This window comes from Mesitornis unicolor, unplaced genomic scaffold (genome assembly GCF_000695765.1).
Source record: "Mesitornis unicolor isolate BGI_N332 unplaced genomic scaffold, ASM69576v1 scaffold34851, whole genome shotgun sequence".
Lineage (NCBI taxonomy): Eukaryota > Metazoa > Chordata > Aves > Mesitornithiformes > Mesitornithidae > Mesitornis > Mesitornis unicolor.
Window position 1 is genome coordinate 61,819 of NW_010163968.1, and position 22,234 is coordinate 84,052.

At 36.0% G+C, this 22,234-nt stretch overlaps 1 protein-coding gene across 1 annotated transcript in view; it reads right to left on the bottom strand.

Annotated features, from left to right (window-relative positions):
* Window positions 1-444: 444 nt before the first annotated feature.
* SYNJ1 (synaptojanin 1) overlaps window positions 445-22,234 on the bottom strand; it is a 63,169-nt gene continuing 41,379 nt past the window's right edge. Inside the window, exons 22-30 of the mRNA XM_010194132.1 lie at window positions 21,420-21,582; window positions 19,200-19,408; window positions 18,098-18,215; window positions 17,442-17,480; window positions 10,810-10,848; window positions 10,645-10,715; window positions 7,076-7,184; window positions 6,144-6,364; window positions 445-1,299 (exon numbers count right to left, since the gene is read on the bottom strand). Of these exons, the coding sequence (XP_010192434.1) occupies window positions 445-1,299; window positions 6,144-6,364; window positions 7,076-7,184; window positions 10,645-10,715; window positions 10,810-10,848; window positions 17,442-17,480; window positions 18,098-18,215; window positions 19,200-19,408; window positions 21,420-21,582 (1,824 nt within the window). The remainder of the gene's footprint in view (window positions 1,300-6,143; window positions 6,365-7,075; window positions 7,185-10,644; window positions 10,716-10,809; window positions 10,849-17,441; window positions 17,481-18,097; window positions 18,216-19,199; window positions 19,409-21,419; window positions 21,583-22,234) is intronic.

The following is a 22,234-nucleotide window of genomic DNA, read 5'->3' on the forward strand; positions in this document are numbered from 1 at the left end:
AACATTCAAATCTCAATAAACTTTGGCAGCTCTTTGGTATATACTTATAAATAGCAATTAACAAAACAGTAAAAAGGGAGTGAGAAGGCTACCAGCAGGGAGCCTCTTTTTTTTTTTTTAAATTCCACAAAGGGGAAGAGAGCTCCCTAAGCAAAAACTGCTTCCAAGGTTGGTATATTTTCACAAGATTAGTAGCTCATCCTTCTTTTCTCTGTCTATTCAAATACTGTTACGTCAGGATTTTAATACATTTCAGACAATATTTTGTGCTCTACCATATATACATATTCAAAATTTATACACAAACAATAGTGGCTGTTTACGAGTAGAGTTAAATTTCAGTGCATTTGACAATTAATTATTGCACACAGAATAATCTCAAATGCCCAATTATTCTACTGGATAAATGTAGCAACAAATATAACCTCTTATATTTTTGAACATCTATCTTTCTGTAAAATCTTGCGTTGGTGACACCTTAGGTGCCAAAGAAGTGAAGGGATCTGCGGGGGATCTGTTGCTGGTTGCTCTTGATGGTATAGGAGGTGCAGGTGGTCTTCTTGCTGGCATTGTATAAAAGCAATCAGAAGAACCTTTATTCCAGTCATTATCAAAGTTAAAGTCTGAGCCAAGAAAAGTATTTTGTTCAGTGCCCAGCAAATCTGGAGATCCAGCTGACTTTGTGGAACTGATTTGCTTAAAATCTGGAACACTGTTAGATGGCTTTAGCTTTACATTGAAATTCTCCTCATCATCATCAAACGTTACCCATCCTTTTGGCTGTACATTTTTTACCATGAGAGATTTACTTCGCAAGCAAAAAGTGTTTGCAGATGCATCAACAGAAAATGCAGGCTTGCTTGTATTACAACTGGGGGGATTTAGAGAAGGGAAAGGATTGCAAGCGGCACGTCCTTCTAGTAAATGTGAAGTTACTTCAGGCTCTTGCGTTTCCATTCTAAATGGGTTTCCAGCATTAGGAGTTCTTTCAGTGAATGGATTTGTGCAGTTCAGTCCTGTAATAAATGGATTTGGAGAGCTGCGCTTATGTTCCTGGGATGTGTTAAAGGTTGGCATAGGAGGCATTGCTGGCATGCAATTTACAGCATTCAAAATATCAGCATTTCTTTCTGTTGCTGAAGGCAACTGTATCAACTCCTTTTGGTTTAAAGTCGGAACAGGTGATGTTCGAGCAGATGTCTGCATCTTTGACACAAGCAGCTTAAATGACAAATCTTCAAAAGGGTCACTGTTTAACTGTGTTTCAAGTTTAGTGCCGTGCGTTCCATTTGTTTTAATCTGCAAAGAAAACAAGGTGCTTAGTAATCACATGGCTGGCTGGTTTAAGATTATTACTAACTCCCCATTTCTCACTCTTCTATGAAAAGAAAAGAAGCTTTGGGGCTCAAACTGAAATTTCAATACAATTTGGTTGTAACACTGCATGTGTAGTAGAATGTTTGCTTCTTTTCTGTAAAACAATAACTCTTAACCTTCTCTTCTTTCCTTCTCCGAAGGAAAAGCCTACTAGTCATTAAGCATAATTTTCCCCCTCGTTGGTTAATGCAGTTTGAAACTACTCCATGCAGGTTGGAATCCTAGCCAAAAGCACTGGTGAATGTTGTATAAGAAAATCTCCAAGAAATTTGGGAAATTATTGTATTGCTGTATTCTAAACAAGTGATAACCCAGCACAAATATGTAATAAAAAGCTCTAGGTTTCATTGTTTAAGAGTTTATAACACTGATGTTACAAGCAATATTTAAGCATCATCACAATGAAAGGAAGAATTAGTGTTATTAGTATATGCACTTCAGACATTTCTATATAGACATACGCATCTGTAGGCATCTCCAGTCCTTCTTCACATGTGAAGGTACAATCATCCATTTATAATATTTTAAAATGGCAAGTTATCATTGTTTAGAATAATACCTAATGGAGAAGTCAGTTTTCTCCACAGAACTTCTCATCATTTCAAACCAAAGTATTTCTGTTCTCATAAATGTCTTCAAACAACAATGCAACTTTTATACCATGTAACAACTGTCCTAAAAGGTAGAATATCCACCTGTCTTCAAGTCATCACACTGACAGAACAGTTTGGAACTTCCCCTTATTAAACTAATGCAAAGAATTAAGCTTAAGTTAAAACAGCTTCTGAGAATTCAAATTTCACAAACAAATTTGTCATTTTAACACATCACCTTAATATACCCAAATATTTGGATATTTAGCATGAAAATTCTGCTAACCAATGTTTTGTTGAACCAGGATGCTAGCTAAAACTGTCAACTAAAATACAGTATTATTATAGCCTAACTTCAATCTTTAAATTTTTACTGCATTTATTGTGACTAGTTTGAAGCATGTTTCCACATATCCATTGCCTAAGCAGCTATGCAAAATTAGTCTACAGGCTTCAGAGACTCAGGAATAAAAATAATATTTTAAGTCTTTTTCCCCAGTGTATCCAACATAGTAATTTTTTTTTAAGAAATTGCAGTTGTAGCTTGAGTTGGTTGGCAGGAGAAACAAAGTCTGCTGGCAACAATGCCTTTGCTCTGGTGGTTCAGTGTTTTCTTTTGAAATAATGAAGTTGGTTACGTGCATCCCTGGTACTACTACATCAGGGAGTTTCTAAAATGGATGAGTTCTAACATTCTCAAACCATAAATACAGTAGTTCAATATTGGTATTTTTATATGTATGTACTAAGTGTTTTGGAAATTAATATTAAAACAAAGGCATCAAGTAACTGAGTGGGGAAATGTGGAAAATTTAACTGTAGAAAGAATATAAATCCAATGCAAGCTTGGCAGCAGCTGGTTAAGTCCTGTGTTCATTAACCAAGTAATCAAAAAGCACAAGACCCCAAAGAAACTATGACTTGAAATTGCTCTTTATTGTAAGTAAAACTTTGCTCCCAATAATTCTGGAACCAAATGCTTTTAAAATTGTAACAAACAGTATATTTTATTTTGGGCAACAGTGAGTTCTCTCTTCTTCAAGAAATGTGAAATCTGGGTTTTATTTTTAAAAAAAAACCTTGGCAGTGCAATTGCATCAGGATTTATTTGTATTAAAGAGAAATGTTAACTCCCAACACCTACTCATTTTTTCCAAATAGACTGAGACCGGGAGATTCAGCAGGGACTAAGCAACATACGTGAGGTTCCAGTTGTTTCATAAAAGATGATGAAGCAAAATATTTGCTATGGTGATAATAAATACAGTTAACAGTATCAATTTTAATTGCATTATGAAAGGAAAAAGCACTATGGTATGACAGTCAATTCATTAATGCGGACAGGTGATTTTTAACGTGGATGAGGCTGCAGATGTATGAAAACAAGATTCATACATCTTTTCTGCTTGAGTAAATGGAGACCACATACAAGATTGGTAAATAGATACCTGTTACCCTGATGGTTGCTCCTGCTTGTGAAAGAGAAACAGACATCAAAGGAAAGAAAATTAGGAAGAAAATCCAAGTAACAAAGCAACCTCATGTTAAAAATACTTTAAGTTTTCACAAAGCCATTTTCTGAGATATGAATACAAAACAAAAATACTTATTACACACTACACTAAATTTTAAATTTCTGTTGTATTCTCTTGTAAGACTTATAAGCTCTACCATTAAGAGTCAAAAAACCAGCTCAAGCCAATTGTAATGTTATTTACATACAGACATTCATTGTGCAGCTGATTGCGCTATTTTTTCAAGACATTTTAAAAATTTGACTGTCGATATATATTAGACTACTGTCTAATTTAACCATCTGTTAACATGAAAAGCACTACAGCCCTCATTCTGGGAACTGTTGATATAATCACTCATCTATAGTAGTAATTTTTCAAGACAAAATAAACCATAAAACTTCTCATTCAATCAAAAACCAAAATCTCCTTAATTTACAATAACTAAAATCTGTTTGCAGTAACTAAAATCTACTTACAATAACTACTTTTCTTTTTTAATTTATTGCTTGGCAATCTATAGAGTCCTGAATAGTCACACTGTATACAAGCAATTATTTTTATAGGGAAACACTTAGGTCCTTAAATACCACAATCAAGCTTTGGATCAAAGGATGAGCTTGTAATGTACTACCCCTCAAAAGACTTCGTATTTATTTGAAGACATTTTCTCAGAAAACTTCATATTTACAAATACTAATCAGGAAATGAAGTAAACATCATTCAACTAAACAAAAGAAAAGGAACACCCCTACCATCCCCCCCACACCGCACACCCTCCCTTGAAATAAAAAACCTAAGCTGGAGACAGTAAATGAAGCTCAAAGTGGGCCTTCCTTGTGATTGCACTGCCTCTGTTAATCAAAGAAATCTAACTGCAGAGAAAATTAGAGCTCCCTGAACTAGTATTAAAGTGTCTGGTTTGGATATTGTTAACAACATAGCCGCAGCATTATACAGCTCAACAACCTGTTTACAGTGTTCTTAAGCATATTTTTGATTGCTGTGTATGTAATGTAATTTTCATAATAATTTTGAAACGACTGCTTGCACCTCTTTCACAAAATGATCAGTGGTAAAACAGCATTTAGAAGGTGTGAGGCTTTCAAAAGTGACACAAAGCAGTCTTCTTCTGTTCACAAAATTGGCATGTTCTCAAGTACCACACATATTCTTTGTTAGCAACACTTCATACTTGCTAACAAACTTCAAAAAGTTCTGATATTCTACCTGTATATTCAAAAATATCCTGTTTTTTAGCTTAAGTTTTCAAAATGAAAAAAATTAACAGGCAGAGAGAAAGAGGTTCAAAAAAGCAGAAAGAAAGGAAGAGCATTTAAAGATTTTTCAATTAGAATTCAAAATCAACTCACTGAGGACTGAATTTGGCTGCTTCACTGTGGCATAAAATAGGTATTAATTAAATGCTTTAGTGAAAGTGGGCTTCAGAAGTAGAGATAAGGTAAAATCTAAAATACTGATGAAAACTTACGTAGTCATAAATATCCACAGCTGAGTTTATGTTTATGAAAAACACCAGAAAACAAAACCATGAATTTAATCTTGGTAAGAAGTGGGCTCAAATCCATAAAATTCAATAACTTCATGCTTTTATTGAGGTAGTGTCTTATCTGGTCTAGCACCTGATACTGTAAAAACTAACAGCACTGGCCTTTAATGAAGAAGTTTACCCTTATATCACAGAATCACAGAACGTTAGGGATTGGAAGGGACCTCAAAAGATCATCCAGTCCAATCCCCCTGCCGGAGCAGGAACACCTAGATGAGGTTACACAGGAAGGCGTCCAGGCGGGTTTTGAATGTCTCCAGAGAAGGAGACTCCACAACCTCTCTGGGCAGCCTGTTCCAGTGCTCTGTCACCCTCACTGAGAAGAAGTTTCTTCTCAAATTTAAGTGGAACCTCCTGTGTTCCAGTTTGTGTCCGTTACCCCTTGTCTTACCATTGTTTGTCAACCATTCTGAAAACCTATGTCTGCATTTTTTTTTTAACAGTAGCAAGAAATTATGGCTCTTCCTAGAAAAAAGTGGTTTTTTAAAAAAAGAAATAACACTCTAAATGGTCCCACAGAACAGAATGTTACTGTTACTGTATTGAATTTTCCGGTTATTTTGATATGTTTCTGTATTTTAATTGACACTGGGGAATGCAGGAAAATGTATTTCTACCAAGTATCTATCAGTATCATCTTCCTGCAATGAACTGTCATCAACATGAAACAACACATCATGCAATCTACAAAGGTTACTTTAGAATCAAAATCTGTGTTAGCTAGTTACTATACAGTTTAAGTCATGCATGTGTCATTATAAAATTACATTTCTTAGATTATTTTTCCATACAAAGTTGTCAAATGACAACATACTTTTAAGACCAAGCTGTCCATAAATCATAAGTCTGTCATAAGAAATCTTAACTTAAATGTTTAGTACTTAAGATGTTAGTTATTCATAGACAATACATAAGCAATTAAGTATTATCCTCCTAGAGCCTGATGATCTTTGAATCCAATCTTTTCACCTTTATTTTTGTTTGCGTGCGGCTTGCTTTAGGAGTTTCTCACAAATCTACAGCATTCAGTACAAACTGTGTTAATTTATGTCATGAGAAAACATATATACAAGAGATTTTTTTACTTACTTGCTGCTGCGAAGGAGGAGATTCAGAAGGCAAACTGTGAGATGATCGGCTACGAGGAGGCGGTTGTGGGGGCTCCAGACTTTGTGGGGCATTTGTCTGAGATGGATGCGATGTCACAGGTATCAGAGGCTCCTGCATCCTTAGCACAGGCGGTGGCTGAGTGGTGGGCTGAGCAGGTCCAGCAGCCTGAGGCTTTAGTGGTTCGGGAAGCAATGGTGAGCCTGCAAGTATATTTGTAGTATTTTTCATTGCAAAGAATTGTAATAGAAATCTTAAGAATGGCATGATGAGAACACGTGGCTGAGGAAGCACCAGGCAGAACTGCAGAAGACAGGGCTGTAAGAACAGCAGGTGTTCATGGCAACTAGATTAGAAGTTATCAAAAGCTCAGTGTATCTCCATTAAAAATTATTACTATAGATACAGAAAAAGAGAACCAGAAACCACGTCATTCCTAAATGTACTTCAGCTGTATTTTAAAGTATTTTGGAAGTCAGTATTATAAAATACATTTAAAAAAATTTTATTAATATCAAAATAGGCAAGTTTAGGAAGTGGCTTTGACAATCAAACATAAACACTATTCCAAATATTATGATTACAGAGCAACCAGTGCAGAGAATGGTCCAGTGATCAACATACACTGTAAGACACACCAACACGCTCAGACTAAAACACAGCAATCTGAACAAAGTTTCTCTTGATAGCACGAAATCTATGGGTCTAGATCTTTTCTGACTGCTGCCTATTATCTGATAAGGGTTTACAATAGTCGTGGGTGATTAACAGGAAGCGCCAAATGTTACTACACTTGAGAATCTTACTTTCTAGTGAAAAATGAGGGCATCTGTTGCAAGTCAAGCATTCAAACCAGAGACAGTACCTCTTGACTGAATAGTGACATTTATATTTAACTTCTAAAGTAAACTTACCCCTTGGTGGTTCAGCTGGTTTGGTCTGAGCTTCAGGTGCTGGTCTTCCCCCAGAGGGACGGACATGGCTTTGTGGTACACTAATAACTCCAGCTCGAGGTGGAACAGTCTGAAATAGGAATTGGTAAAAAGAAAGTATTTTAGCTCTATTTTGGATCTGTAGTCATCTACTGCAGAATGATTTGGGACAATTAGGACTCTGAAAAATATATTCCTTTACAACAGTTGCTGAACTCATTTTTTATGCACATAAAAAGGCAAAGAATATATTCCCAAAACATTATGAAGGTTCAATTCAAAGCAAAGGATTTTTACAACAGTCTTCAACTTTATATAAATATTTGCCTGTGCAACAATGTTAAAAACACAGATTATTTTGTTAGTACTAATAAGTTAATTTTACCCAAGTAAGTCTGTTAATTGTTGTAAGCAACAAAACAAGAACTACTTTATTTGGAGAACTCGTAAGAACACATTGATAACCCATTATCAATGCAGACTGTAGACACCTTTGCAAACAGCTACAGTCAATTTTATCTAGTCAAAGTCCAAGATATGCATAAAAGACCATGGTTAATTCTTTTCTCTGAAACAAGTTTGCTAACTGTAAGGCAATTTCTCCTGTTCCTCATCAACAGTGTTAAGGAAACTTACATTCTGCCTCATATGAAGGCTGGAGTCTTCCCAAACTTGTTGGAATAGAATTTAATATGCTGGAAATGGAATTGCTCTCATAAACCAAAATTAAAAGTCTACATCACTATTTAAAGAGAAACAGGAAAGTATTCCAGAGTACAACTGAAGCCAAAGGAATTATAAACACCATACTTGAAATCTAATGTAAAGCGTTAGAACAGAAATGCTAGATTTCAGGGGGAAAAAAAAACGATCATAAGGCACAACAGTTAGTAAGATTTGTTTCCTCTAAAATTTTGTGTACTTGGTAAATTCTGACAAAATCTTTGTAACAGTGAATGTCCTATAAAGGGTTTTCAGAGGAAACCCTATTACACAATTCTCTACACAAACGTGATGTAAAAACAAGCAAAGAAACTTCACCACTACAAAATAAATATTATTCTTGATCTTAGCTATTACTAGATGTATGTACTCTACATCAAATACTTTGTGTAACATCTGATTCATTATGTTTGGCTGAGTCAATTTAACAACTTTCTAAATGCTTTAAACCATTTAACCTCTGAAATATCTGTTTTCACTTTAATTGCCAAGATGCATTCTGTAATTTCTTTTAACATTCTGAAAGTAGGCAGAAGGTTGATTGGATTAAATGCCAAAATGTATTAGAAAATTAAAAAGATACCTCAAAAAGGAACAGAAAATAAACTGAAAGGAAGTCTAAAATAACCCCAAGGACCACTCAGTGGGAAGCAGCGTGGGAAGTGGCTACTGTCCCTGGTCCTGCAATCTTTGAAATGAAATGCTGCCCAACAAACCACCTGAGAAAAAGGAAACAGGCAATGTCAGGTAGGAAATCCAAACAAGGGTTGAGCTAAGGCCTGAAAAGCCAAGCAGATCTTAGGAGATGTTTTTTTCAGACTTTCTGTTACATTGGTTTGTTTGGGGTTTTTTTGTTTTGGTTTGCTTGGGGTAATTTTAAAGAAAATCTCAATGTCTGCAAAGGCAGAGATGCAGTCAACTTTGTCTTACTAAATTGTGCTGGCAATTGCAGCACCATGGCTCCTTCTAGAAACTGCCAAGCAGCTCTAACCGTAGTCCAGCCTGGTGTTGAGAAGCACAGCACAAGAGAACAGCACTACCTTTTTTCCATGTCTTGGTAATATGAACAAAATTTCTTGCATTTATGCCAGTTCCAAAACACTGGTGGAGTCTCTTCTGTACACCAGATTTTTTTATTGAAATGTTCTGAAGTAGCAAATCCTGTGTTGGCTCCAAATTAAAAAAAAAAAAGAAAAAGAAAAAAAAAGGCGAGGCATGTGGTGATAAAGGAATACATTGTTTCCTCAGTACATGGTTTTCTTTAGCCAAATTTTACAAGAGGGCATTTTACATTTCTGAGAAAATAACAAAAAAGTGCAAAGATCAAGAACTGTCAAAATCAATCTCTTTCAGAAAAATTAATCAGGAAACAGTGATTTCCATAGTGGCTTTCAACAGTAGTTTTCAGTGGTTTCAATGCTGTACAAGAGCACAGTAGAAATGGCAATACCAGTAAGGTACAACTCCTTTAAGCTCTACAAGAACTCTGATATTTCTGCACAGCTGGCAGTGTTCTTTTGTTTCTTGCTCATTTAAATGGTGGAAAAGGACTCTACAACCTTTTCTAAAGCAAATTTGTATAGATTTAACCTAAACACTTGTGGTTAGCTGCATCTTTATTTCAATGGCTTCTTCACATACTCTCTCCCATTCACAAAACTGGTTTATTGCTTTACTGGAAAGAAAGATATGGAATTAAAGAAGAGGTGCTGTATTTGTAGATAGGTCAAAAACCACATCAGTATCAAATAGATACTGACATTTATGCAAGCAGAATGCTTTTTAGCCTTACTAAAGACTCATATAAGTGCTTTCCATCCTGTCAGCATGGATGCCTTAAAGAAGTAAAAACAAGTTCTCTAACGGCCAAGAAACTGATAAGAAAGAGCCAATTGCTGCTTTTTAGTCTATAAAACGTCCCAATATAAAGATGTATGATCTAAGTCAAAGAGACTGGAACTGCCACAATGGAGGGAACAAAGCAAGCACAAATATTGTGGTAGATACAGAAAGAAAAGTCCTTCATGCTGTTGCAAGAATTCCCTCTGAAGTATGCTGCAAAGTCTAATCAACAATACCATTTCTTAGAGAATTACTAAGAAGACCTACAGCTATTAAAACACTTTCTCCTTTCCTAACGCAAAGCTCCTACTTGCTGCTGTTAAGAGAAATAAGGCAGATGTCTTCCATCTCTTGATTTCTTGCTTGTACTGAAGCATTCAAGTGCCTCCAGATCCTTCATTCACTTCTTTCAGTTCAGTTCCACAAGTAAAAAAATGAAATGCAGAACTCCTCGTTGTTGAAAGAGTTGAATGTTTCATTTTTACATAAAGATCTTTATAAAGAATTAATTTTAAAAACAATGTACAAAATTCCATTACAGATCGAGTAATCAGCAATCCAATAGATCAACTGCCTACATAATACATTAACTGCCTGCAAGCTATTAACTGCCATCGGGATATACATTTCAGCACAGAACAGAATACATTTTATCATACCAAATCAGCAACGCAGCCAACAGGAACATATAACACAAAGAAAAAGTTTGCAGTTATTTCAAAATGGATGTAAAATGTGGTATTATTTGGGAGCCTATGAAGTGACTGCATAGAGTGCAAAACAATGCAGTCAGGTCCAGTATATATATTTTTCAGTATTTTCAGTCAACAGATAAGAACAGCTGAGGGAACTGACTCACATAAGCTGTAAAATGACTAGTCAATTTTGCAGTTTTCTTACATCTGTTATGCCTTACAAAAATCCATTGCCAGCATAATAAGGTGTAGAAACTTAGGAAGAAAATTATTTTAAGACAGAATACCTACCGGTCTGGCTGTGCCATATCCAGCAGTTCCTGTGCTTGAAATTCCAGCTGAAGGTGGAGGCTGATTACGAACTGGAACAGATATTAGAGATTGCTGACTTAGAGCACATTTCAAAAGCAACTTCTTTCTCTATTACATTTACTACAAAGCATGTATCTGTATTACCTAAGTTATCTTTTCTTTGTGTTCCAGGACTTTTTTGTGCTTTGAAGCATGGAAAAAAAAATTAGATTACCTTTGTTAGATACGCTACAAACAGGTACTATACGGCGATGGTACATTATCACTAATGGAAATGGGAGCAAAAAGACATTAGTGATTTTTTTTAAAGTTGTAACATATTAAAGTCTAGCCATCAGCTAAGCTGTAACTCTAGCACATTCTTATCCCATGGCACACGTGAAGTAATTTGACCCTTCTAATTACAAATTAAGTCAAATCACCTCCTATTTGTTTCAAGCTAAAGACACCTACTTGTACAGGTACTCTGTGTTCCCAATTGTGCTAGAAGGTGTTGTTCTCTTTTGTAGTATATTCTGCACAGCAGTCTTTAAAACAAAAGGAACTTATGTAACATGCCGATTCAAAAAATCATGCCATCAGAAGAGTACATCTGCAATTATACAGCGTTCAGCTACCTACAGGGTCTACATCGAAGTTCCTGAACCTACTCTCTTTGATACAGGATAAATATATTACAGCACCAACCTCAACATTTACATGCTGATGCTAATGACAACCTTGTATGCAACGTTCAAGCTATGAAGTGCAAGATATGAAAAAATTACCTTTACCTCAGACAAGTGCACAATTTCTAACAGGCAAAGAGGTTTAGGATTCTGGCTTGTGTTTCTGTTGCCTATTTCCCAGGAAGGTAAAATCACCATGTCAGTTACAGTAACTGGAAGAAAACTCTGTGGTACATAAGACACTTAGTTTATCAAATTGTCTTCCAGTTGTCAGACAACTCTGCCTTCTTAGAACCAGTTACAGTGGGCTTCTGGGTACAGTTCTCAGTAATGCAACTTGTACCCTGAGCAGCCTGGCTCCAGTTTACCCTACTCTGCGGAGGAGGCTGGACTAGATAGCCACCAGAGGTCCTTTCCAACCTGAACTATTCTATGCACATACCAGTTTTGTCAATTTAGAAAAATGAATGAGCAGTATAGCCAAAATTAATTGTAGTATACAGGAGGACATCTTAACTGTGACTACATTAGGACTTTTACTGCCATTCCTGTATTTGCTACAAAGGGACACATTCCTGAGAGGACAGGAAGAAACCCAAAAACATGAGTCGACTGGCATGGCTAAAAAGGACTCATTCAGCACCACATGCACATACTCCCAACTAGAATAATGCAAGAGAAATGCTTCTCATAAATGTATGTCACATACATTTAGGTGTCAGTATCAAAATACCTACACTGTGCTCTTTAGAAAGAGACAAAATATTGAATTATAGGCTACACTATTTAAATGGAAGTTTCTCTCCATAAAATATATGTAGATCTTAATGAAAAATTAGGCTCTCTAGATTCCCAATTTAGTTACAGGTATAGCGTCTACTCTAGCAATCAGTCAGCTACAGCTTCCCCTGAGAGTCAGCCTTGAAAGCATTCTTCTTGATTAGTGCAGCCTAAGTTTTCACTTCATTTTTCACAAAGAAAGACTGCCTTCTGTAACAATTTGCACCATAACTGAAAAACAGGAAGCAACTTGGCTGTTTGAAAACTACATTAAATAAAAGAAAGATCCTACACAATAAATACCTTCATGAAACCACCTATAGTATCACAAGGGCAATAATATTACTCAGGTATTAAAATAGAAATCCATTTCTAGAATACAAAAATTGTTATGTTACCTTCTACTTCTCTCCTAGCTACCCCAGGACTGGGAGGAGCTCCAAGACCTTTTCAGAGAAAGAAGAGAAGCTGTACATTGCATAAGAAAAGCAGTAGATTGAGAAAGTAAAACCAGAAAGAACACTGCCACAAGACAGCTTTACATAATTTTAAAATGGCCGAGCTAGATTGTAGTTATTTGTAGGAGATAACTGTTTGGAGTTTCATGGGGAAACCAGACTGATAGGAATTAGAGATCAGCAAGTATGATCATGTTTAGAAATATACTATTATTTCAATTTTACATTACAGCTGAAAGATAATTTCATTTCTTCAGTATTCACTCTCCACAAATATTTGTAAAATCAGAATGATATTAAATGTCAGTCTTGAAACTCTTCTAAAGCAGAGCACATACCTATACTCAAACACTTGAAAATAAACAGGTATATCAGTTATATCCTGCAACATTAAGTCTGCTTCCTGTAATTAAGGAGAATACTACGCAGTATGTTTCTGCCAAGACTACATTTGAATAAGCAATTTTATGGAAGAACTAAGTTTCCCATTTCATGTAATGTACTGTATCCTACAAAACTGTACCATTATGTTATCTCCAAGCAGCACTGTGTACTTGGGAAAGCTGCATCTACTTGTGTACAGTAGATATTACAGTTCAGATTGAGAGAAAGAAGATTTTCAATCATGCATAACCATGCTGAATTATTTTATTTCTGCAATATGATCAAGCATATACTGGGTTGAAAAATTCTATGGTAAAAACATGGCAGGACAGAGATAACACTAGACAGTGTGCAAGGAGAAATCCTTAAGGCATGCGCATAGGAAAAAGGAACAGTAATATCTGGCAACTCTGGAGCGGCTCAAGTATAGAGGAAGGAAAGGGAGCCAGTGTTCAAGAAGCCTACCTTAAAAGCAACTTTTGCCTTAGCGATGACACAGCCTCATGCTTTCTCATCATGTGCCAATGTGTGGTATCTGCTCAGGAGCTCTCTATGATCTGGAAAGAGTGCTGTGAATTTTGTCAGATATGGGTGGAGGTGTCACTTAGAGTAGGAAGAGTGAAAGCTGCGGATGAGGTTGGTATGTGATTATCTCCAGAAATGTCAGATCTCTGGTTTTGCTGAACATCTGGTTCACAGGTGTTCAATATGAGCACATGGTGTATATTCTGGGTGAGTTCCAGGCTTTGCCAATTAACATCAGATTTCCATTGCAAAACTTTCTGACGGTGAACTTCTCTGCGAGAGAAGCAGCACTTAGAAGCCATGAACAGAGAGCATTTGTAAGGAGGGGGCACAGGAGGAGAAAGAAAATTTCATTGCTTTCAGGTACTAGCGCTGCCCTTCTCCCGTGCAACCCAGAGGAACCCTGAAAAGAAAGTGGTAACCCACAGGCTATGAGAAGCCTACCTGCTAACTGGAGGAAAGTAAAAGGAGGTGGAGGAGCCCAAGAGAGTACAGGACACTCCTCTGTGGTTACAGAGACACAAAGCTAACTGTTCATCTCAGAGTATTAATGGAAGTGGACACAATAAAACCTCTCCAACAGCAGGGAACTAGCCTGTTCATTTCACAGATCTTCTGCACATCCCCCTCTCAGAGCTCAATGCAGCCCCTACTTTGAATAGGTATTTTCAGGATGCTCTTGTTAAGCAAATCTTGTTTTATGTAAGATGATTAATCAAGTCAAATCCTTTCAGGAGAAGGAAGTCAGAGAGCCTCTTTGACCACAGCACATAGACATGTTCCTGTGTTTGGGCACCATACAGAGGAAGACTTCTGTGCATTAGGATTTTAAAAGGTTTTGCAAATTTAAAAATATTAATTATATGGGAGAGAAAGGGTATAAAGGTCAAATACCCCAAATTTCACTTACTAATAATACTCTTCAACAGTGATAAAGCCAGATTATGGTACTGTGATAATGCTATCACAATTAGCATTCATTATAGGAAGATTTTAATCTTAAGGACAGCGAAAAATGTACATCTGAACCTGAAACACATTATTTGGTGTAATTTTAAAGTGTTACTGTAGTCTGTATATAGCTTGAAATCTCTATTTCAGTCTGACACAGTATTTTGCAAGTAAAGATATCACATACTTGTTTTAAATAGTATTTTAAGGAAAGGGATTGGATTTAGGATGTAACAACATGTAACTTATGTCCTGACATCTTTTAGACAGAACTGCATGTTTTGGAAAGATTACATTTACACATTAGCTGAATGGAAAATAAAGCAACCCCAACTTCTCATAAAGTAAAATGTGCATGTGTGTATGTCTGTGTGTATATATACATATATATATGAAATGTAGGCCGTTCGCCTACTTTTGAACAATGTATTTACTATTCTAGCATTAAGGCTTCTTGTTTCCTCCATTATTGAACACTCCTTCTACAGCAAGAAAAGTAAAAGGTGCTCTTCCTCATATTTAAAAATACCACTGTACGCTAATAAGTGCTTGTCGCTTGGGTGCATGTATTTTCATAGCTTAATATACCTGCATTTCTTTTAGTGTAAACTTTATTACTGTATTTTCTAGGTTTATTTTATTTATTGGAGGATAATCACAGTGAAAATGTAATGCATTACCCAAATTACTGCATACACTGAAAATACTGTGCATTCTCTCAATCTTAACCCCATTTTAACAGTTTAAACCAATGACAAAAGACAACTATAACCCTTTCCTGCATTAACCAGGAAATGTCTGACTAATATTATTAAAGGAAAAAAAACCCACCAAAACAAATGTTATTTTTTAACTTCAAGTAATTGACAATTAGCAGTCTTTTTTATTTCTAATGTTCTGTAAGAATTTACTTTGTAACACATTAAAAAAAACCTCTTAGGTAAACAGAGTGCAGCATTTTAATTTTTAACGATAAACAACAGAGAGAGCTTATAAAATCCTCAGTAGAAATCTTTTGTATTAGCAGGCAAAATATCTATACTTTGCAAACCCCTGTAAAGAGTACATAGCCTTGTTTCCTTGAATTCTGATGTGAAATAAAACCAAACTCTAAAAAATGCCCAAATCCTCCTCCCATCTTCAAACCATACTAAGCCATTAGAAACAATTTTATGGGTATTGAATGGAGTCAAGCACTCTGAAAAAAAGTTCAAACACATGAGAAAAAAAGTAACATTTAAAATGCACAACATTTCAAAGACATGATCAATGTCTCTTTGCATGTGCTACAGAAGTCTAAAACCAAAGTCTGATATATGTATACAGTACACAGGGATATTTTCACAGTGCTTTAGGAGCCTTCATTCTAGGTAAGAGAAACAGATGCCATTTCCCCAAGCATAGTAGCACACTTTGACATTTATACTGCTTCGAGTCCTGTGCTAGCTTGCTCAGAGCTGAGCTCAGGTGCTGCTGAAAAGCAAGGCATTATGCCTTATAAATGTATGCCATGAGTGGAAAATGAAGAGGAGAGAAAAAGTAGGATGAGCTTTAGGCCAGAATAATATATGAAAAATACAAAACCCTACAGTCTCTTAAAAGACTGCATGAAAAGCAAGTTTTATGCAAGTTACAATTATTTATGGAAAGCTGTGTTGGGAAAGAGGGTACAGAAAGAAGGCTGGTCTTTGCACAATTGAGACAAACTAGGCAAACAGGACTGTGTCAGTGCACATAAAACTATATAGGACTGAAGTAGTACAATGAATCAAATCTCAGATATGGTGCCCATTCTGCATAAGCTGGCTATTTTATGAAACTTAAGCATTTTAATTTATTTGAAATATTATCCCTTTTGGCATAATAACTTCCTCCTCTCAACAGTATCTAAGAGCCATGCACATCTCTACCTGACATCAGAATAAGTTAGCTGATATTTATACACTATGTAAAAGAGTTTACTTATTTTCTGAGATTGCTCAAAGTTTTTGAATTATTTTCTAAAAAAACCAACCTCTTTCCTACCAACTGAGTGGCAGTGTCTGAAAAGCCATTAAGAAAGTATTTCAGAGCCACTAAGAATTCTCACTCTAAGGAATATATTAAAGAGCTGATTTAAGTCCAAGCAGGACAGCTCAACTATGAAGTGTGTGACAAAGAAGGACGAAGATTAGTTTCAAGGAGAAGCACTTCTGAGAATGTGCAAGTCGTTATTACATGCAAAACCAGACCAAATTGAATAAAACATAACTAGCCTGAAGGGTTGATAAGGCCCTCAGTGTTATCGAAAGGGAAAGAATTAGGGGAGAATTACTTCAGGATTTTGTTACTTAGTAAAGACCTGTAGCTCTCAAGTGCCTTGAAAGTAACTGAATAAATTCCTTTGCTAAGTTTGTGTTTCTGAAGTACATGCAAGTTCCTAGAACTATGGAGGCTGTTTCATGTCTCTAGGAAGGGCTTAGGAGCACATTTCAGACTTGGAAACAGAAAGTAAACTACTCATATGTCAGTGTTCAGCTTAGAGACAAATATACCTCAGTGATTTGGAGCTCTCTGTTAACTGGTGATCATCCAGGGGAAACTGGGCCAGATCAGCAGTAGTTTCCACTTGACAATTAATTGATGCATAATCACTGCAAGTAGCTACAATCACAATCCATTTTACAATGCTCCTTGTCATGGACTGCGAGGAAAAAAGCCAGCCTTTTCACAATGAAAGACAAGTTTCTGCTTTCACAGAAAAGTTCGCTGGGTATATTTTGACCAGAACAGAGTAATCGAAATCTATAATATTCTGACTATAATGTGCCAACGTCTGGAGAAATATTTTTTTAACTAAAAAGTCAAATGTAATTCTGAGAGGGATACAAACCCTGAGAAACAAATTACATTGACATTCAAGAATTACCCATTTTTCTACCTTTGGACATCATCATATTAGTATTGTCACAACACACTACCATAGTAGTTTTGCTACGTAGTCATATTTGAAAACAATTAAAATCATTACCTCCAAATTCTTTTCTAGCAGGCGCGGGACTCCTGCCGCCTTACAGTATTTAAGAAATGAATGCAGCAATAATGAAAAATACCAGTACAGTAAAGGGAAGAAAAAGAATGAGAAAGTTAAAAATGACAAGGGTCAGTTTGTTATTCATTATGTTGCCCATATGCTTCTGAACATCCAGTTTCTCTTAGTGCTCAATTGTTTACATTTTCAGATGATCCAGATGAACTCTACATTAAAAACTTGGACATGATAAAATGCATACATACTGATGCCAAAATTAAAGGAATATAAATCAATGAATGCACAAGACTATTTGTCTTTTCTTTTAAAAATGCAGATGCTATAGAAATGAAAATGTTGAGTAAACACTGCTGTAGGAAGCCCACATTTTTAAACTGTGAAATAAGTTTATAAAAAATTTAAAACTTATTCACTAAGCAAAGACAATAATATGTAAATGGTACTGAAAAATGCTGTTATTTCCCATGCTGTTATTGCTATTAAATGTAACAACTAAACATTTTAGTGAAAAAACAGTTGGTTCCATTGAGCCCCAAACAATATAATACATAGGACGTTTGGATGTGGACTTCAAAGTTCATCTCACAGACTTGAAACAACATATTCCTTACCACCTGATATATGTCATCACATACCTGATGGTGGAGGCGGCCTCTGTGGTGGAGCGGGGCGCGCAGGAGGAGCTACAGGGCGAGGTGGTGGAGGACGCTTAGGCTCCAAGCTCTGAGAAGAGTCTTTCTGCTGGGAACCAAGCTGAAATTCAGCTGAAGAACATGACAGAAAACAATGCAGAAATTAATCACGTGTACATTCTAGTAACAGTAAAGCTTTTCTAATAGCAAGCTATTTTCACAGAGGACAGTCAGTCCCCAGTCTTGGAAACAATGACACAGAAGTTCTTGAGAGAGAGAAAACAAGAGGAATAAACCAGTGGTGAAAAGATGTAGATTTCCTAAATCAAGAGTTTCATCTCATATGCTTTAATCAGTATATGCTTTTCATGGAATCCTGAATATTTGCACAAATTGCAGAGTTCCAAATTCTGATTTTGATCCTTGCCTGTGAACTATGTGCTCTGAAAAAAAAATGTTACAAGGGGAATTCTGAAGGCATTTTAGGAATCTTTGTAAAGTTACTCCAAATTACATTGAAATAAACTGTTCTAGAAGCCATCCCAAACACTGTAATTCTAAATGTCCACTTTGTCACTAAAATAAAGTTGTGTTTAAACAGAAGCTTTCACATTATACGCTCAATTTACAAATCTACTGATGACAATTTACACATTACAGCTGATAGAAGCAATAATTGAAATGAGCTGAATTTGAAGAGTATGTCTCGAGTGAACTAGGATTATACTGAGACACTGCAACAGAATTTTTGAGCAGAGGTTTCAAACTAATCAGCTTTGAAAACCTGTTAATCACATAACTTTCTGAGATGTCTCATGATGAAATGCTAAAGATCTAGAGCAGGTTAGGTAGCTTGCAGTGGACAGTGTAGTAAATAAGACTCAGGAAACAAAGCTCTTCCACTGCCCATTAGGGAAACAGAGGCAAAAATAATGAGGTGATTTGCTCAAGGCCACTTATGCATAAAATGCCAGACAATAAATAGCCTCTTATATGTATCTAAAGGCTCTGTTAAAAATAGTCTATAAGCTAGTATTCTACCACTGGGCCATACAGCCACCAGATTGTATAGTAAGAATAGAGGCAGTCGAGCAATGTAATACACACTGGGTGTGGAAACAGGTGGTCCAGGAGTTTTTGTTGGTGCTCGGCTCGGTCTCACAGGAAGCGTAGGTCCATCTGACAGCGTAGGGGATTGACAGGGACTGGAACGTGGTGAAGAGCTTGGGGAGGTTCCAAGACCAGAGCTGGAAGTTGGCTGTAGATGCTGAGGAAGGATTTCTTCTACTTCAGCACTATAGTCATCAATGTCTCCTAAGTAACAAACCCCACCCCAAAAAAGAAAAAGCATATAAAATAAAGGGAACAATAGTTACTTATTTTAACAATTGGGTAAATTATAAACTGATTCTGGGCATAGGATTTTCTGCAAAAAGCCCACATGTTCCAAGGAGTTCACTCAACAATCAAAGTATGATTCTTGCATCAGAAAACTGCACATGAAGAATGCATATGTATTCAAACTAGTTGAAAACACTCTGAATGCACAATATATATTATAGGTAATTATAACAGTGTGGTAACTGTAATGATGGTTAATCTAAGAAGCAATTTGCTTTACAAAGAGACCTTGGCAAAAATTATTTCCCTGGCTTGCAAAAGATGACAAGCTTCACTTATTCTTCAGAAAGCTTGGCAGGGAATTTCAAGATATCTGTTATTTGTAATACCTTCTGTTTGAAAAGGTAGAATGTTGTTTAAAGAAAAGGTTCAACATGGATATATGCCTTTGAAAAGTCTGTCAATTTAGAATATATTATTTTGATATTCAAAATGGCTAAAATTGACAATTATCCCACCCCATTTCAATAATACCATAGTAATCCTTTCTTCCATAACTTCTAGGCTTCTGTCTCTTCATGTACATGAATGACACAGAATAGTGAAGTTCTAGCTTCAACTCTACACTGTTGAGCAGTAACAGAGTAACCAGGCTGCTAATGAGCTCTTGATTTAAAAGTCTTGTGGGATTTGAGATTGCACACTTTAAGGGACTCATACAATTTCACATAGTACTATTAATAAAATCAACCAATCATACAGGCATCTAAACTGTTGAAGTCCTGTTTCCGACCTGCAGTGGAAAACAGACCAAGTATCTTATGACACTGAGAATAACACAAATTCCAACTTTTCATACAGGTTTCTCATATCTGTACTCTTACCAAAACATAGCTTCCTTTATTAAATACCTATACAAAACCCCTTACTCTACTCTTTCCAGTATGCGTAGCTGCCATCTCTTTTTTTGAAACTTTTGCAACTTAATGTTTGTCACTAAGGAGCTTGGATAGAAATTCAAAGTGAATGAGCTACTCAAACTTAGAATAAATGAATGTAAACACATGACTATGTCTAGAAAGTACATCTGTTCAGGAAATGACAAAAAATTACCTTGTAAAACACATATGGAAATGCAAGACACACAAGAAGTGTCAGCAAGTAAGGTGTGGGGGGATTTTTTGCTCCTGTTCAAAAAACAGCTGTTTTACTTGCCAAGTATATAAGAATATATTTTAATGTAGAGAAGAAAGTGAAGCATACCTTTCATAAAAATTAATAGATTAAAAAATAAGCTGTGACAAAGTACATAGATTAGAAGAAATCAAGTAAAGAAAGGCAAAGATGCAGAGGGACAATTGCTGCAACAGTGATATGCAGCAACTTGAGGATTCTGCTAGAAAAGTATAACGTGAAAAGACAGAAAAACACTTTAGGGAAAAAACCAAAACCAACAAAAAAACCAGTGAAACAGAAAAGAGCAACTCATCAATGCTGAAGATAAGCCTGCTTCAAGAAGCAACAGAGGTTGAAGGCTTCCTTGACTCATATTTGCCTGCTTGTCAAAGGCTCACCAGGTGTCTTCTCAGGGGTTGTAAGCATACAATGCTTAGCATGGGAGCTCATTAGTCCTACTCATCTATTACGTGTATTGGAACAAAATAATGGCTTTGCACTCTGAAGCTGTGCTTATCAAGCGTCTCCATGAACAGTAAAAGTTGCCTGAATGAAGTGACCCTGAGAGGGTCATGGGATAAAGTGAGAAGAATAAAGAGAACATCAGCAAATTAATAAAACCTAGAGATACAGTGCAAACAGTGCCCGCAAGCAAGTTGTCAAGATACTGCTGGAAATAATGAGATTTCTAATTTATCTTTTTTTAGAAGGGCATAAACTTGTTAAAGCTTTGATATATGCATTAAATCAACCACCTAATTTAGGACTGTAAGCATTTCGAAACAAGGTATACTTTATTTTAACAAACCTTCCATATCATAGTCTGCAGTAACCTCAGCATCTTCACAAAGCAAAGTGGAGCTTGTTGATGAAGGCAGCCCAATATTAATCTTCTCTAGACTCATTTCATCTTCCAAACTTCTGATCCAATCTGGATTTTTCAAGCTTATGTTTATAATCTTTCCTAGCAGCTGAATTGCCAAAAAGATATGCACAAAATAGAAATTGTTAAGAGTGGGAACGTTCAAATTCAGCATTGTAGATTTAAAAAGAAAAAAATGACTGAAAATATCACAAATAAGGTTATCAGAATTTCTGGGACTGAACAATCACAGTGACATGTCACAAAAATAATTATATTATAATAACTGTTAATTACAACCATTTAATACTTTTCTAAAGAAAAACTAATAACTTGACTCATAAGATTTTTCTTTTCAGTTAACAGGAAAGCTTCGAGTTTCTTTATTCTGACAGAAACACTACTCTTTGTAATGAAAAACCGACTTGCTTATAAACTACATTAGTAAAGTCATTTTTAGAGGCTGATAAAACAGCAGGTCTTCGTTCTGCAAACTGACACATGAGACTGAGCCCCTGTCCTGCACGGACTGTCAGTGAAACTCTCTGCAAATGCAAGGATCCATCTGCAAACATCACATTACTGAATTTAAGTCTTAACAGGAACATAGATCAGTGAAGTGTCTGAAAGATCAGCAGTGTCAGGTTTTGAACATGAAAATTAAAATTTTTACAAAGATTGACTTCTGTAGGGCCAGTATTTAATGAGAACTGAAATTTTTACATTTTTAAGTGATTGCAGTACAGGAGTGCTGAATTTTA